This window comes from Helicoverpa armigera, chromosome 24, assembly GCF_030705265.1.
Source record: "Helicoverpa armigera isolate CAAS_96S chromosome 24, ASM3070526v1, whole genome shotgun sequence".
NCBI lineage: Eukaryota > Metazoa > Arthropoda > Insecta > Lepidoptera > Noctuidae > Helicoverpa > Helicoverpa armigera.
The window spans coordinates 8,719,097-8,736,556 of NC_087143.1; the positions used below are offsets into that span (position 1 = coordinate 8,719,097).

A 17,460-nucleotide genomic window follows, 5' to 3' on the forward strand; every position below is an offset into this window, starting at 1 on the left:
GTCTTTCTGATAATGACTTTATGTATGGGTATTTTCTCGTTAAACTCTATATCTAGCCGAAAGAATCTCAAAGGGGAATTTAATATTCTTGTCCGTCCGGGCTTGCGACACAAAAAAAAATCGTATCTACAACCTGACATATGAGCTACTGCAAAGTCAAACAATAAGGAAGTCTTGGTATACGTAAACCACAATAAAACGTGTGTAGGTACAGCATACAGTCATACATTAGCATCAGACTCACGCATGCGCACTGAGACAAAGGAGTTCTTACTAAACCATCTCAATTACGAGGAAAATATAAACATTGCTATCAGGGAAAACCAGCGGCTGTGTTATTGACTAACTAGCTGTTCCCAGCGGTTTCACCCGCGTTCCGATATACCTACCAACTACCCACAACGGGATGAGAAGTCTGAATTTCCTTTCTTGTGCTCAAAATTATCTATGTAGGTATCTAATTTCATTTAATCGGTTCAGTAGTTTTGCTGTGATAGCCAGATAGACAGACATACAGACACAGACAGTGTTACAGGACTTACGAATCTATAATATTAGTAAGTAAGGACTATAGTATGGATTCTTGTTCTTTTAATTCCAGAATAAAAAAGGCAATTGACTTTTCAAACAATTTATTTCATAAAAAATACTCACATATAAAAATATACAAAAATGTAACGTGTGTCTCTTTGAAAGTCAACAGTTGAGGCTTTTGTACTCCAAGATGACACTTTTCTTCTTCACTCAATACGGTATGGGGTACAGTTCCTCCCAGACCTTGAACCGGTCTTCGAACAAGTTCTGCTGGATGAGCAGCTTGTCACCTCGGTGGAGGAACAGCCTCCGGTCGGGCGTCATGGCGGGCCACGTCAGGTTGCCCAGCTCTGGCGTATCTCCGCGAGGGTTCGGGTCCCTGAGGAGAACAATATGATTTAACGCCTGACGAGTGTAAGGGTTTGAGTATAATGGCATCGTATATCTCAAATGATGATGGCTATAACTCAGTTGATAATGTAAAACAATATAACAGCTGAAAAATCTGTGTAATTGAAAACATAAAAGCTAACTGGCTAATGATGACAAACAAAAATACAGCGCTTACACTAAATAGACCAGAGTAAAGGAAGGGATGTGAAGAAGAAGTTTTGAAGAGCTGAAGCTTCTAACTAGATTGTGTGCAAAATGATGGAGAAGAAAAATGGGCAGTTGAAACAATAAAGTAACATACCCGTATCTTGCGAAGTTGTACCAGATAGCCGTCATCTCGTCGACGACGTGCGAGTGCGGGCTGCTGACCTCGATGGTGGGGAAGTTGTAGCTCAGCGTGAACACGTACAGCAGGTCGTCGTGATGGGCGGCACCTAGCAACAACAATCAATATTAAGTTAAGAGTTAGTAGACAACGTAGGCTCTTGTACGCTTTACAGAAAGATAAAAATCTTAAACATTTAGCGTGAGTAAATAAAACTAATTGTTGATTGTAAAAATATAGTAAACACTGTATTTCGTTTTAAAAGCAATAAATGACAAAACTGTGACCAATTTAGGTGTTACTTTATAACAAAAGAAATAATAATGGACAAATACAAAATCAAACGGATAAAACAACAGACTAGCGTCTGTACCGTTCGCGACTCTCTCGGTGACTCGACTTAACTCGACTAAAACTTGCGCTCGCGGCCCGGCGGCGGCGGTGGCGCAGACCGAGCGGCCGCCGGCCTTGATGCGGGCGTAGAAGAGTGCGACAAGATACGTTATACATAAAAGAGAGAGAGATAGGTAGATGCTACACGGAGCCGTCATGCGTAAAGCGAGCTGGCAACTTGTTTCGCGTGGTGCGATGAGGTAGCCTTGACGGCGGCGGCGAACCTGTACGAACCTGTTCCCGCGCTACATCCTCCCCCTCTAAGTCACTAGACCGACCCGGTGGTGACTTAGGACTACTCCTTACCCTGGTAACAGCCAGTTCGGACTCCCCTACACATGGAGTGAGTAAGCCGGTATGGTACCTTCCCTTACCTCGAACCGGGCCGTGTACTATCTCACAGTTAGTAGGAGAAAATACTCGGCTAACCTTAAATGGGCCTAAGCGACGCGGAGTACGTTTCCTTACTTGACCTGGGGAGTGGGTGGTTTCCTGAATATCGTGCTGCTCCTCACGAAGTACATCTGACGTACGATGAGATGTGTCCGCAAAAACAGGTAAAAAATCACGTGATCCCTCTATTTTCTGAACAGGCAGCACAGGAACCAAAGACCCGGCGACGCCGTTCTTCTTCCCCGGTTCGATGCTGGTACGATGCTCTGCACGAACAATTCTTGTGTTCTGTGGAATTAACCTGTACGAGGGGACTGCCCTTGGCGCTCTGCCCCCGTTGTCGATGTGATGCAGCGCCACAGCCGTTGGCGCTCCCCCTTGTGTGAAGCTGTTTCTCCTCGCTGAAGACGAAAGGACTTCTTTTCTCGACGCAGATAACTTAGTTCTCTCCTCCTCACGAAGGGCTACAAAAGAATAAGTTACAGGAGAAACGCCTTTCTCGAAGTCCAACGGGAAGTACCTATGACCTAAAGAAAACCTATTCCGGCAAAAGTCAAGTACCATCCCAGCGTCTCGGATGAAATTCATGCCTAAGAGAGAGTCAGTGGCACCAGGTAAAACTACAAACATCGTCCGTATGACGACTCCTTGCAGCTCTACATCGACAGATACAGTTTCCACCTTTTTCTTACAAACAGAGCCATTAGCTAACTTACAATCTAAAGAAGTGTTAACTAAATTAACATTTTTAGCTACTAAAACCTTTCTTAAGCTATCACTAGCTATAGACAATTGAGCACCAGTGTCTACTATAACACGACCACTACAACCACAAATCTTGACGTCGACTATGGGCCGCGCATCAATCGGCGCAGTGCCCACTGCAGAAATCGACTGGAACGGTGTTGTCGTCGATGAATCATCTCCTCTCTTGCAGGTCCCACAATTCGACCTGATGACGCCCGGAGCCCCACAGCCAAAACATACAACAGGTGCTGCCTGCTTAGGTCCAGTCTCTACTCTAGGCCCTGGTGGGGTTGAGTTCTTCATCTGAATTTTCTTACACGACTCCTTGTCGTGGCCAAACTTTTTACAGTACCCACAACGAGGTCTATGCTTCGTAGTTGTATTGTCTGAGGAACTCGAACTTGTAGGTGTTGAAGACGACATCGGAGGTGAGCGAGTAGTCTCAACTGACTTGGGTGCAGTTGGAGCAGGTATTACCAAGGGTCGCCCTTGAGTGGTGGTCTTATGGCCCTCCTCCAGGAGATCCTCTACTGCGCGCGCTTTTTCTAGTAATTCCGAAAAAGACGAGAAAGATTGCCTGGAGACCTTCTCTCTTATTCGCCGATGCAGTAGGCCATAGACCATGTCCAATTGGACAGGGTTCTCTGGAAGCGTATTAGCTGGCAGCTGAGCTATCAGAGCTCTTGCTTTGCAGACGAATACGTCTGTCTTCTCATTATACTGTTCCACTCGGAACAATTCTCTATAAATCCTATGAGGCGGAAGACGGGGACCAAATGTCTGACGTAAGATATTAACTGCTTCTGTCCAGGACGTCACAGAATGCTTGACGCCCTGCCACCATGTGCCAGCCAACCCGGTGAGTAGCATGGGAAGGCCACGCAACGCAATATTGTCCTCGATGGAGACACATTCTTTATAGATTTCAATTGCGTCAATGAACGCAACAACGTCGGAGTTCTGAGCTCCGTCGAAGCGAGCTGTGCATTTTGCGAAGTTAGCATTATTGTTGTGAACTCCCATAGCGTTTGCAGTAGCGGGCGGGGTCGGAACTCGCAGCGCAGCTATCAACTGTTGTAGATGAAAATCCGTCATGGTGATGGTAGACGTAGACGACGGCGAGAACAGCTGTGTGGGTGCCTCATGCACCGAGGGTGACACAGGCTGTTGAGTCGCAGGTGGCGTCACATGGCCACTCTGAGCAGCGTCAGCGCCAGCAGGCGCCGAGTCAGAACGCTGTCCGGGACTATTCGCGCGAGATCTCGTTAGCACCATTTTTACGAAATTAAGCTTACACGCAACACGATATAATATAGTCTAAAATGCACTATCACGGTCCGACTATAGTACACACAATGAATAAATAATGTTCAAAAGTCAATAAAACATAATAATCAAAAGTCTTTAACAAAACGCACTACTACAACGTGTCCATAAAAGTAATTATTGTGACAAAAAACAAATACAAGTCCACAATAATAAAAATAATGTCCAAACACAATTACAACACTAAATAGTCCTGAGTCCGACGGTAATAAGAAGGCACAAACAAAAGGTTTACTTCCCTTTACGGCAGCGGTGGCAGCGCGAGGTCTAAGGTGCGCGCAGTCACAATGCAGCGCAGCCGCAGCGCTCCAGCGTCGGTATCTCGACAGCAACCCAACCGCGGGCTCCGTCGATGTGGTACCGCACAACCAACACGGGTTGAACAAAACGGCTACCACACAAGACACCAACCGAACTACCGATATGCTCACTCGTCAATAAGAGTCACGTAAATGTCACAAAACACAGGTCACAGTTATAAAACGAAACACAGTCAATAGTCTATACACAAAACAATGTCTTTAATGTCCTAAACTATATTAACAATAACTTACAGTCAACAACAAACTAACGTTAAAAAGTTATAAGAATTTAAAAACACTTATTAGGTCCACACAAATGTATTTACACAGTTTACAAGACCTAAACTCAGCACTAATACTAAATAAAGTCTTACGAACAGCAACAGTCTTAGGCGTTAGGTATCCTAGGTAATACACAACACTAGAGTGAGAATTCGGCACGCACTCTCGCGACATAAAGCCTAATACCTACAACGGTACACTTCACTTCTAGGTTCATCTAGGTCCAACACAAATCCTAAGTACCTAATTACGTTCGGCCAGACGTTGGGCAGCCATTTTTAGCGTGAGTAAATAAAACTAATTGTTGATTGTAAAAATATAGTAAACACTGTATTTCGTTTTAAAAGCAATAAATGACAAAACTGTGACCAATTTAGGTGTTACTTTATAACAAAAGAAATAATAATGGACAAATACAAAATCAAACGGATAAAACAACAGACTAGCGTCTGTACCGTTCGCGACTCTCTCGGTGACTCGACTTAACTCGACTAAAACTTGCGCTCGCGGCCCGGCGGCGGCGGTGGCGCAGACCGAGCGGCCGCCGGCCTTGATGCGGGCGTAGAAGAGTGCGACAAGATACGTTATACATAAAAGAGAGAGAGATAGGTAGATGCTACACGGAGCCGTCATGCGTAAAGCGAGCTGGCAACTTGTTTCGCGTGGTGCGATGAGGTAGCCTTGACGGCGGCGGCGAACCTGTACGAACCTGTTCCCGCGCTACAAACAAGCAATTTGAAAATGACAGTAGTGCGGTTAGACAATCGATCTTACTTAAGGGTCCTGCTATCGTTGACGTTTATTATATGTGTAAGAAGGTGTATATTTAGGTACACAATGGAGCAAATGAAAGCCCTTTTTTAGCAATTAAACTTATAATCAAAAAATATGTGAACAGTGGAGCGGACGTTGACAGAATGAATTGCTACTTTTCTAGCACCGTTAACTTGTTGCGCGGCGCCTGATTATCGGAATGGCAATTGTACACGTATTTGCGGTTTGCTAGTTACAAAGTCGTAGGCGCCGTAACAGAAGGTGATGTGATGAATGACAATAATGTAAATTCCTGATAATGTAATGTGTAAATAATTCTGCTATTAACTACATAATGACGAGGTTGTGTAAAACCTGCCGATTTTTAATCTTATAAGCGTTTTGGATGTATCATCTGTTAGCTTGTAAGAAGCAATGAAATAAATAAATAAATAACCTTGTGGTTTTCCATTAGGATCCTCGTAGTGCGAGTTGTTCCCGACGTAAGCGAACTCGGAGTACCACACCGGGTGCGTTGAGTGACGACACATCAGGTTTGCCATCCTGCGAGACAATACATAAGTATTAGCCAACGGTGGATTCTAATAAATAAAATAGGAAGAGAGTTGTGCACGGCTTAATTGAGCAAAACTTATAAGTTGTCAAAGTTCTGTACCTGTGAACTCCAAACCCAACGATGGAGTCTCCATACAGCCTCCCCAGCGCTTTGGCACTCTCTGTGTCGTTTGCAATCTTGTTTCCTTTGAAATAAACTTCCTTCAGCTTCTTCACAGCCGCGGGTCTGTTCTCCTGGGGCAACATGAACGAGATCGGTGCGATTTTCTCCCAGTCATCGTTCATTGATTTCAAGAGAGTTTCGTTTAGCAGGACCTCTGAAAGAATATATAGGATAGGATAAGTAACCATATTTTTGTTCATGAAAATCTATTGTGATTGGCCTTTAGCTTAATGTCAATGCCGTCTAGTTATTGTTCAATATAAATCATGTATAATATTTAGTCAGTATGGTTATTATACAGTATTACTAACGGTAAGCCTTCCAGAAGAACTCGTCGGTGGTCTGACTGATGATGAGAGGCACGGTGTGCATCTTGCCCTGCTTGACGGCATCCAGGGGGTTCATGGTGAGGTAGCGCTCCTGCCCGAAGTCAGGCTCCACCACCGGGCCCCACAGACCCACCGGGTCACCTGGACCGAACTCCTGTTAATGCAAAGGATTCATTTAATAACATATCCTATCAATCTAAATACTACGCCAAGCATTTTCCTCAAGGTACGGCTACCTAAAAGTGATTCTTACCCAGAACTTGGGGAGTGAGTCTCCAAGTTCCTTCCAGGGCTTCTTGAAGAGACAGTCAACAATAGCTGAGGAGTTGTGTGTGGGACAGTTGAGGATCTCCGCCTGGCGCACGGCGAGGTGGCGCTGGTGGGTCAGGGTAGTCATGGCCTTGGTAATCGGAGACGCACTCATTGCTATGCCGCGGTGGAATAGTCCTGGAAATTAGATAGATAAAGAAATACATAGAACCCTAAATAGAAAAAACAGTCTGTATGAAATCTCATTACCATCCATCAGATCTATTAAATGAAGTTCATCAATTCCGCTAGATACCTTTAGTCATAGGAGACATCATATGCAACAGGACACTGATGGACCCCGCGCTGCAGCCGGTGATGGTGACGAGGTTGGGATCACCGCCGAATGCCGCGATGTTCCTCTGCACCCACTTCAGCGCCGCCACCTGGTCCTTCATACCATTGTTGCCGGGAGCGTACACGTCACCCGTGCTCATGAAACCTGGGACAAATGAAGAAATGAAATCAGCAAAATAATAATGAAAGGGTAACCGTTGTTAGGAAACATAAAGAAAACTTGTGATGGTGAGTGTGATGTAAAAAGTATAACTACTCATTACCTAAAGAGCCCAGCCTGTAGTTGATGGTGACGAGCACGACGTCTCTGTCGAGCATGTAGTGCGGCCCCGCCAGGTCGCTGCGCCCGGAGAACGCGTAGAACCCGCCCGGGTGGATGAAGAAGATCACCGGCAGGGGGTGAGACCTGAACAATTGTTAGGAGATATTGATGACAAGTCATACAGTGAATCTACACTTTGTCAGCCCAATATGCTGCCACAGCGCGAGCACGGCCCGATGCGCTCATTATACTCTCCCGAATATTTCCTTAAGCAAGTAAAAGCTTGAGTTTGCCACCAACATGCAAGCCCAACTCCTGAGAGTACAGGCAATTCTCCCCAGTTTGGGCAAAAGTGTCATAAAAAAAGTTAGAGTGCATATTGTGCAGTTATCAAACAGCATGCAAATACATATTTGAGCCTGTTGTCCAGCAGTGGACGTTTTAAGTGTTTTAAATATGTAGTTCTTACGCATTATGTGCGGGAGTATAAACGTTGACAGTGAGACAGTCTTCGTCCACGTAGTAGCCCGGAGGCGCCGGCAGCGGACACGCGGGACCTTCCTTGCTCGCGTCCACTTCCCCTTCATAGTTCAGCTTCAGTTTGGGTGGCTGAACATAATAAGGTTATTTTAGCTTGCTCAAGTGTAGATTGGAGAGAATCTTTTAAAGATCAGGACATTTCGCAGTAAGAATATGTGGTTTAGCCGGTTCTTTTGAGTCTATTCAGCTGACATTCATTTATAAGCATTAAATCCATAGTAAATAATATTATTATTTTAGTATCTTAAACACACTAATCTCAGGATGTACGGTACGATTTGAAAAAACAATCAGTCCGTAATACATAGCCTATTTATCGAGCAAAGCTATTGACCTTACCTGAGCGTACGAAGTATTTCCGAAGGGATGCAAATGAAACAGGTGCCCTAAGCTAGTATTTCATAATACATCGTAATAAAATCATTTTCCTTATGGAAACCGGTTTTTGCATTTCTAGACAAGACAACATATTCCAAAGTATTCTACTAATTTTTGAAGGGTAAACTTATTAGCGGCGAGTCAGCATATTTCTAGTAATTTTTTAAGAGTAAGTTGTCCCTCACCTGGAACCTGAGTGCTCCTACAGGCGGTTCAGCATAGCGTATCCCCCGGTAGGCCTGGAAGCGTCTCCCGCGGCGCGTCTCCATCCAGGAGCCGCGGAACGCCCCCGACACGCCTCGCGTCAGGGGCCCAGAAGGCGCCACGGTCGAAGAGATAACATTGGTGTGTTCTGCAGGAATGGGCAATGTTAATAACTGGGTCGTAATGGTTGTAAAAATGGGTTATTGGATTATACCTAATAACATTAAAGTTTTTTTTTTAATTTATTTCTGGTGGGACTAAAACGGCTGCTTGTCTGCTTTAACTGTGAAGCATTCGCGCTATTGCAGTCTTTCTTCATTTTTGAACCCACAAGAATGACTTACGACAGGATCTCAAGATTAATCACTATCTATAGCGCTTATAATTATTTATGTAAAACTGAAAACTGGACCACACAGTCCGTACATAAAAACAAACACACAAAGGCACATCCCTTTATCACAAACACTTTCTCACACCCCTCACTTGTTGACGCACTAACCTGTGTTGTGTTTGTATGCGTGCGCGCACACAGCGACACACAGCGCACACAGCAGCGCGCGCAGACACATGGCTTGTGAGCGTCTGTGCACGATGTAGGGAGGCTGACGGCTTTATACAGGGTGCCGTATGACGCACGAGGGCTAGTCTGCTACATTTATAAATACTTCGATTAATAATGCATTAATTTGCATGTTCATTTCTTTGAAAGGTTTTGATGAATTTGTAGAAGAAGCAACCCCTTAGAAGCAGTCAAAAGTTTGTATTCTCAAATAGGTAGGCTTTTATGAGCATCAGACACTATTTGTACCAACGGTTCCAAGCGAGAGACTGTTACAGTTACTTACAGCTTTTTTATCGTTTCACTGCTGGGCACAGGCCGCCTCTCACACGGAGAAGGATTAAGGTACAGCTTTATGTTTATTATTTTCTAAAAAAAACCTCTACATCGGCAAGTACCTGGACGTTTAATTACTTGAAACCCTTCTGAAGTTCCGACTATTTCTAAATATAAGATGATATTTCGATGTTCGTAAGTATTTCTTTGCCACCAGTTTAGCAGGTAAACAAACTATTATGCCGTAATAGATGTTATGCTAATTCTTATCAGTGCATCACCTTGAACTCTGCTAGTTATCAATCACCTTTGATTCGTATTGCATCTTTAACAACAAATATTTGTTATCTACTCGTGGAGAGTATTTATTTATTTTTCCTCAAATCCGACATTATGATTCTCCCTGTAGCTACATAGTTGGTATATATCGATTGGTTCGCGAGATCATCATCATCATAAACTTTCCGTTTGATATCGAACATTTAAAGCTGTATTACCCTGTAAATAAATCTGTCCTTTATTATCAAACTTCTCGGAATAAATAACGCTCTTTAAACTGTACTTAAATATGCAATAGTCTTAGCATAGTAGGTACACTTAATATCCTCAGGTCGTCTGAAATAATATTCTTGAATCTTCGAGGAGTCTCGAATGTCTTCGACGCTGATGGCAAAACACCTTTTCAAGTAGTACCTAATAGGAATTATCCGTTCGTCACATAGGTATACTTTACAATAACAATTGAAGAAGCAGGTATCTCAGAACAAGGAAAACTGTAACTAACAAGGAACGTGTCTCCCAGCCTCGTGGGAAACCCATTCCTATGCGTAGATTAGAAAAATATGTACGTGTACCTATTTATATGTAGCACTGGATGACTATATTCTGAGTCGAAGTACCTATACAATAGTTTTAACATAATTTCCTCAACAACTGATCTGCAGGGCTAGGCAGTGTAAGGTGATGTTAGTCATTTTATTGAATGAGACTTTCACATACATTGACATATCTTCGAAGCTTAGGGCCAGCACATCACAATGGGTGTTTTGCGTTCTACGTACATTAGCGCATCGTTTTCACATAGGTTTTCATTTTCATGCGGCATATTTTTATTCAAAGCTGATGAGATTTTTATTTTTATTGAATTATTGTTTATTTCAGATAGCCAGGCTTTGTATCGCATTGTGGGTTAGTTGTGGCAGCTCACGGGATTTCATACGCTTGCCGCTTACTTACGTCGCTGAGGACATTTTTGTCAGCGTTAGTAATTTTATGATTCCTCTTGAAGAATGGGCTCTTACATTAAATTGTTATTGGCTTTGCTATTGTTGGGTTATGTTAACTTTATTATAATTATTAGTCATGATCATCATGACGATCATGTCATGTACCAACTCATCGGGTTTTTTCTTCATTTCTGGAATATTAGCCAGTGGTTGGGTTTTATTGGGACATGACATGACATTTTTTTTTTTCATTTCTTTTGTTTCACTTCAAAACACGTTAGAAACAGTACCTTTTAAATACAAATGGGGACAATCAAGGACGAAAAAGGAAAGTATATTGAAATATAAAAATCAGTAAATATGTATGGTTTATGTATTTCATTTATTTTAAAAAACATATTACAAACCTCTTCAATACAATGATGATACAAAATGCAATGTCTTCACACTTTCATCTTTGAGCTACAGTCTTTACAAAACACCATCCTTCACTTAGACCGTAACAAGCCACTTCTCATCCAATAGGGTAGTGTCCAGGGTCGAAATAATGAAATAATATTTAGTCCGCTTTTTAGATAATCAAAAAATATTGGATACGTATTTTTTCTTTTTTTAATTAAACATAAAATGACAAAGATAATACACTTCAAAAATTAGGAGTGGGGGCCTTTTACGTCACAGTGTCCTGAAAATTGTAGCAACTTGTGACGTCACACTCAACTTTAACACGCTATATCTTAACAAGTTCTGATCCAATTTAAAAAAGAAAAAATACGTATCGCTTAATTTTGGACAATCTACAAGACGGACTAATTATTATTTTTTAGGAAACTAGCCTATTCTCTTTATTTACACTTCTGATAGTCCAAAGGAAACAGTTCCTCCCACACTCGGAACCTGTCCTCGAAGAGTTTCTCCCTGACCGCGAAGGGCGCGTCCACTCGGAGGTACTTCCTCTCGGCAGGCTTGTACTGAGGCCACGAGAGACCGGCCAGCTCCGGAGTGTCAGGCTTCGGGTTCGGGTCACTAGAAGGTAAGAACATAGTCGGTTTAGTGGCAATAGTGGGTAAATTGATGGAAGTAATATTTTTCCTTCTGTTGATTTTGGTGATGGTTTCTAGTCAAACATTGATCAAACATAAAGGCGAGATTCAAAAAACAAATATGTTCGTTTTGATCTACTCGTTCTAGCAAACAATAACAAATTGGGAGAGAACATTTTTAAATTCTCTGTTTTTGCGCAATCACATTATAGATAGAAGTAGACTCGAATAGCAACTTCTCCAACAATCTTATCCTGCTTTAAAATGTAGGAAAATTTGAGAAGGGGATTCGTCAAATCGTTGTTCTAGCATCTCTTCTAGTTCCATGAAACTCACCCATATCTAGCGAAGTTGTATACGAGAGCAGTCATCTTGTCGACCATGAGCGAGTCGTTGGTGTCGGCCGGCGGGATGGACGGGAAGTTGTAGCTCACGTTGAACAGGTACAGCAGGTCGTCGTGGTGAGCGGCCGCTGGTGGAGAATAGTGAGGGTCATGAAATGATGGTGGATATACATGGCTGACTAACTAACATACGAGAACATGCATTTCAAACGTACATACGAGGTACCGAACACGAAGCTTTCAATAAAAGGGAGTTTCAAGGGGGTTTCAATAAAATAAGGTTACTAACACAATATACTTTATGTTTCCCAGGATCCCACACGAGTTCCGAGAGAATTCTTCATGCACCTAAATAAATAGCCTATAGCCTTTTTGATAAATGGGCTAAGTATCGAACATAAGGCAAATTTTCAAATCGGTCCTGTAGTACAGTCAACTTCAGGTCAGTGGTAACAGTTTTATAGGAAAATCGTACTTATTACTATTGAGTTAAGGTGCATGACAGTTACCACTGATGTGCAGTCTACTGTACTTATTGATTCAGATTATTTTCTGTTACCCTGTACTGCACTATGTAGAAGGTAAAATAAATGATAACTGTTGTCTTACCGATGGGTTTCTTGGTGTCGGGGTCGAGGTAGTGGCTGCTGTTGCCGATGTACCCGAACTCGTAGTAGTACAGCGGCTGCCGCAGGTGACGAGACATCAGGTTCACTAGTCTATAAGGGGATAAAAACGTCATCTTCAGGTTAAATATAAGTAACTAGCCGTTTTCCCGCTGTTTCACCCGTGTCCAGTGGGAACTTCTGCCTGTACCCTTATAAAATATAGCCTATCACACTCAGGAACATTCTAGCTATCTATCAGTGAGAGAATTTTGGAAATCCAACCAGCGGTTACAAAGATTACCCTCTTTATAATATTAGTATCAATTTATTATCACCTGTGTGCTCCAAATCCAATGATAGCATCAGAATAAAGTTTCCCGAAGCCGTCCCCAGTGGCCGTATCGTTGGCGATATCCTTGCCGCCCAGGTAGGCCTGCTTCAGCCTGTTGGCGGCGGTGGTGGCCGTGGCGTTGTCTCCGGCGAGGTAGAGCGCCACGCGCGCCTTGCCGGGCCAGTCCGCGCGCCACGACTCGAAGGCCGACGGGTTGCGGAGAACGTCTGGAGTGAGGTGGGTGATAAGGATTGTGGAAAAAGCACTGACGTCAAAACAAAACTGAACTAAGTCTTTTCTTTATAGTGGGAAGGAAGTTTAACCATCTTATAATCCCGATAGCGTCTGAGACAATTTGAACAAATATCTCAACCTCGGAAAGTAACCACTAGCTCATCCAAGGACTCTCAAGACAACTCTTCAAATTCATTGATAAACTAGTATTTGTTGGGCAAAAAACAAATGGTTAAGATTACCACTTAAGGACTCCTAAGTCCTTAAGGACTCTAATTGTATAAACGCAGACGTGGAAGTGTAACCTTTTGACACATCATGTATATTTCTATCACGAAGTATTCTACCATGTCTTCTTACCAAGTGCCTTCCAGAAGAACTCGTCCTGCGTCTGGCTGATGATGTAGGGCACCTGCGCCAGGTCTGCGCTGCAGAGCGCCTCCAGTGGCTGTCGCGGCAGGAACATCTCCTGCCCGAAGTCCTGCTCGTGTATCGGCACCCACAGTAACACTGGGTCGTAGCCGAAGTCCTGGACAGTCATAGAAGTTATATTATGATCAACACTTTTCACTCAATTCACTAGATTTGAGGAAGGAGAGGAATTTTATTGTAAGCATTTTGTATCAACAGAACGGATTTTTAGATCAAGATATGTTGTCACATAACTTATTTCGTCCCTAAGTAAGGTGTATCTAGTTAGACAAGAGGCTCTATTAATATAAATTATAACATTCTTTTTCCAGTACCTTCTGAAATGTTTCTTAAATCATAATGATAATCATCAGTAGTCCTTTCACTTTCAGCTTTCTTAACTGTTTTATGTACATAAGCATCTACCAATAGCACTATGTTATTTCCAAGTTAAAACTTCACACATTGACCAGTACTTACAAACATCTTATCAAGCGAGTCCCCGATCTCCTTGCTACTCTTAGTCTTGAGGCAGTCGATGATGGCTCGCGAGGAGTCAGTGGGGCAGCCGAGCAGTCGCGCCTGTCGCTCCGCCAGGTGGCGCTGGTGACGAGGGATCTCGATTTGAGAGATCGGGGAGCCGCTCATTGACATCGCGCGGTGGAACAGACCTGGATGATTCATTTCAAGACTTTTTATTGAAGATTAAGTATATAAGCTAGCATAATTAATCCCATAGTCGGAATAGCAGTGGCAATCTAGACAGATAATAACTAAGAAGATCTGCGTTCTACTATTGAATGATATTTATATTCAAATCTGAATTTTTGGAATAAATAACTACTTATCGTAGGTAATTAGTTACTTATTTTGTTTCGTTGCTAAAGGAAGGTAATTAAAGTTGACTTGATAACAATAAGTAGCGTAAGCCACAAAACAAAGCGTCTACAAATTCAAAGTATACAATATAATTGGAGAAATAGATATTTTCGGCGAATACCGATATCGTAATCGCATGAAATTGTTTGCGATAAGTTTGATAACGGCACGCTAACTTAATCCTACGCTTGTAGTGCAAAAATATGTTTACATGAAGTAAGTCTTCGGTAGTATAGTGGTCAGTATCCCCGCCTGTCACGCGGGAGACCGGGGTTCGATTCCCCGCCGGAGAGAATCTTTTTCCATTTTATTACTTCGATTTCTTATACACCATTACTAATTTTATTTATTTATCTATTCTGGTAGCAAACTATAAGCTGCTTCTTATTTACTAAATATTTTCGAAGCTGTATTATTTACGATAGTAGAAAAAAAGATACTTTCCATAAAACCTAAGACATACAATTAGGTAGGTACCCACTTATCATCAGAATTGAGGACATTATACAATTAAACTATTTCAAAAACTAATTATAATGAATAGGTAGATATGTTATTATTATTTTTTTAAATTCCCCCCAACTGTGTCTCCACCCACCTCTAGACATGGGCGAGATCATATGCAGCATGACGCTGAAGGAGCCCGCGCTGTACCCCGCGATGGTGACGAGGTCGGGGTCTCCGCCGAACGCCGCGATGTTCCTCTGCACCCACTTGAGGGCCGCCACCTGGTCCTTGAAGCCGTTGTTACCGGGGGCGAGCGCGTCGCCCGTGCTCAGGAAACCTGGGGGGAGAAAGTGAGGTAGAAGTGTTAGGACTTCTTAACGTTTATGGGCGCCTGGTACTTTCGTTTTTGTGGGCACGGGATTTAGGGAAAATAGTTGAAACTATTTTGAACATTAAAAGCTAAGAAGTTTAGGGACAACATAAACGTCCGTTATTGTTTAGTCAACTATTTAATATAGATTTTTATAACGATGATTTTTTTTTTTTTGAAAAATAGGGCTTTTTACCACCTTGGGAGTTCGATTTCTATATCATATAATACTGAAATCTGCGAGTACTGACCGAGCGATCCGAGGCGGTAGTTGATGGTGACGAGCACGAGGTCGCGGTCCAGCAGATGCTCGGGCCCCGCCACGTCGCTGCGCCCCGACACCGAGTAGAAGCCGCCCGCGTGCATGAAAACCAGCACCGGCAGCTTCTTGCTGTACCACCCAACAGTTCACATTAGCCACAGCTTATATTCATTATACCTATATACCAAACAATAGTCGTTCAGTTTCACCCGGATCCTGGGTAAACTCCTTCCCTTCATTAACCAAATATAGTCCTTGACCTGGTGTCCTAGTATTCACATATTTGTCCAATGTCCGCATTATCATTGGGTAGAAAAACTATTCCACATATCATAGTTGGAGAATAAAGTGCAGTAACAGCAGGAGGATGATGGTCGCATAAACTTATTGTCAAAATGTGAACTTACGCCTTTCCTTCAGCCGGCGTATAGACATTGAGTCGCAGACAGTCCTCGTGCACGGGGTAGTCGTTGTAGACGGGCTGCGGACACGCGGGGCCCTCACTCCGCGCGTCCACCTCGCGACTGTAGTTCGTGATCAGCTTTGGAGGCTGGGTGAGAGAAACACAGTGTTAGAAGACATCCCCTTGTGTACATCCCCCGTGGGAGACAATAGACAGACATGAGACAATATCATACTCTTACTGACTAAAACGCACCATGTTTCTTCTTAATCCATTTATTTTTATTTATTTATTTTAATAATGTCCTTTATGTATCAACGACAGTCTTTGGCCTCAGTGGGCCACACTGGGAGAAGTCATCCCCTCAATTGGAAGTCAACATGTAAAATAGTGCACCGTTGCGGTATTGATTTCAGGCAAATGTGATACACAACTTGTCAGTTGTTGTGTTAGTTTATTGTAGAAAAAAAGGGAATGTTCGCGAATATTACCTGGAACCGCAGCTCCCCAACAGGCGGCTCAGCATATCGTATCCCCCGGTACGCCTGGAAGCGTCTGCCGCGCCGTGACGTCATCCACGAGCCCACGAACTCACCAGACACGCTGCGCGTCACCGGATCTGGTGAAGCTGGGCTCGTGCCTGTGAAATAATCACGCTCTTGACAATAGGTTACTAGACATCAAGACAATTACGTTGTATCCATAATTCAGTTTGAATTAAATTAGAGATAATTCAGGGACTAATAAACAGGTAAGCTCATTTTTATAATATAAGTTCATCAATTGCGCATCATCTTCAGTCTTTTTTACCGTCGAATTTTAATAAGTTTTTCTCACAGAACCCTCACCCGCTCCATGCTGATGATCATGCACGTGATGATGATGCGCTGCGCCCGCGCACACGACCGCGACACTCAGCAACGCGACACACAACATGATGGCGGCGACAGCTCCGCGACACTGCCGCTGACACGTCTGACACACGCTTTATATTCACACTCAGGGAAACACTACAGGACTATTCTGCTCTATTTTTCTTATTATGTAGGTACTTAGTAGGTAAGTTTTTTTTTGCTTTTTTCCTCGTGTAGCTAAATCCGTGCAAGTACCTACATGAAGCTTCATCGCCGTTTGCCATCAGACAGACACAAAGATTTGCCTTGAATTGTCGTTGATGAGCTAAGACCCTAAGCTTTACTGAAAAGTATACAACGATAGTACTTCTATACGATAAAGTGAAGTGTAACAAAATCACAGGATAACACTATTTGTATTGTGTAATGTGCAGACAAAAACAAAACATAGCAAAGAAAGCCGAGCTGTGTGTCAGTAGTGCGACACATTACAAGCTAATCTTAGAACATTCATTATTGTTTACTATAACGACAGATATCGATAGAGGAAATGTTAGGAAATCGCAAGTAAATAAGGAAAATAACAAACATTTCTATGTATTTTCTTAATGATGATACTTATTAAGACTTAGTTGTTCTTTTCGAACTATTTTCTTTCTGGAAAGCCAGAACTTTTCTACTTTATTGGTACCTACGTGTAAAAT

At 42.8% G+C, this 17,460-nt stretch overlaps 2 protein-coding genes and 1 non-coding gene across 3 annotated transcripts; 1 reads left to right on the forward strand and 2 right to left on the reverse strand.

Annotated features, from left to right (window-relative positions):
• Window positions 1-744: 744 nt before the first annotated feature.
• LOC110380678 (uncharacterized) lies at window positions 745-16,909 on the reverse strand. Its single transcript, XM_064041030.1, has 22 exons — window positions 16,751-16,909; window positions 16,394-16,542; window positions 15,907-16,049; window positions 15,489-15,628; window positions 15,019-15,204; window positions 14,022-14,212; window positions 13,491-13,659; window positions 12,901-13,123; window positions 12,567-12,676; window positions 11,950-12,085; window positions 11,420-11,596; window positions 9,009-9,118; window positions 8,488-8,654; window positions 7,854-7,993; window positions 7,386-7,528; window positions 7,082-7,267; window positions 6,770-6,963; window positions 6,499-6,670; window positions 6,125-6,341; window positions 5,906-6,012; window positions 1,229-1,361; window positions 745-913 (listed from the first exon to the last, which is right to left on the reverse strand). The coding sequence occupies exons 1-22, from the start codon at window positions 16,836-16,838 to the stop codon at window positions 745-747; spliced, it is 3,450 nt and encodes a 1,149-aa protein (XP_063897100.1). The 5' UTR covers window positions 16,839-16,909.
• LOC126055191 (uncharacterized) lies at window positions 1,404-5,898 on the reverse strand. Its single transcript, XM_049843277.2, has 2 exons — window positions 4,711-5,898; window positions 1,404-4,678 (listed from the first exon to the last, which is right to left on the reverse strand). The coding sequence occupies exon 2, from the start codon at window positions 4,058-4,060 to the stop codon at window positions 1,787-1,789; it is 2,274 nt and encodes a 757-aa protein (XP_049699234.2). The 5' UTR covers window positions 4,061-4,678; window positions 4,711-5,898; the 3' UTR covers window positions 1,404-1,786.
• On the forward strand, window positions 14,642-14,713 carry Trnad-guc (transfer RNA aspartic acid (anticodon GUC)). The gene has a single exon. It is a non-coding gene; the product is annotated as a tRNA-Asp (tRNA).
• Window positions 16,910-17,460: the final 551 nt, after the last annotated feature.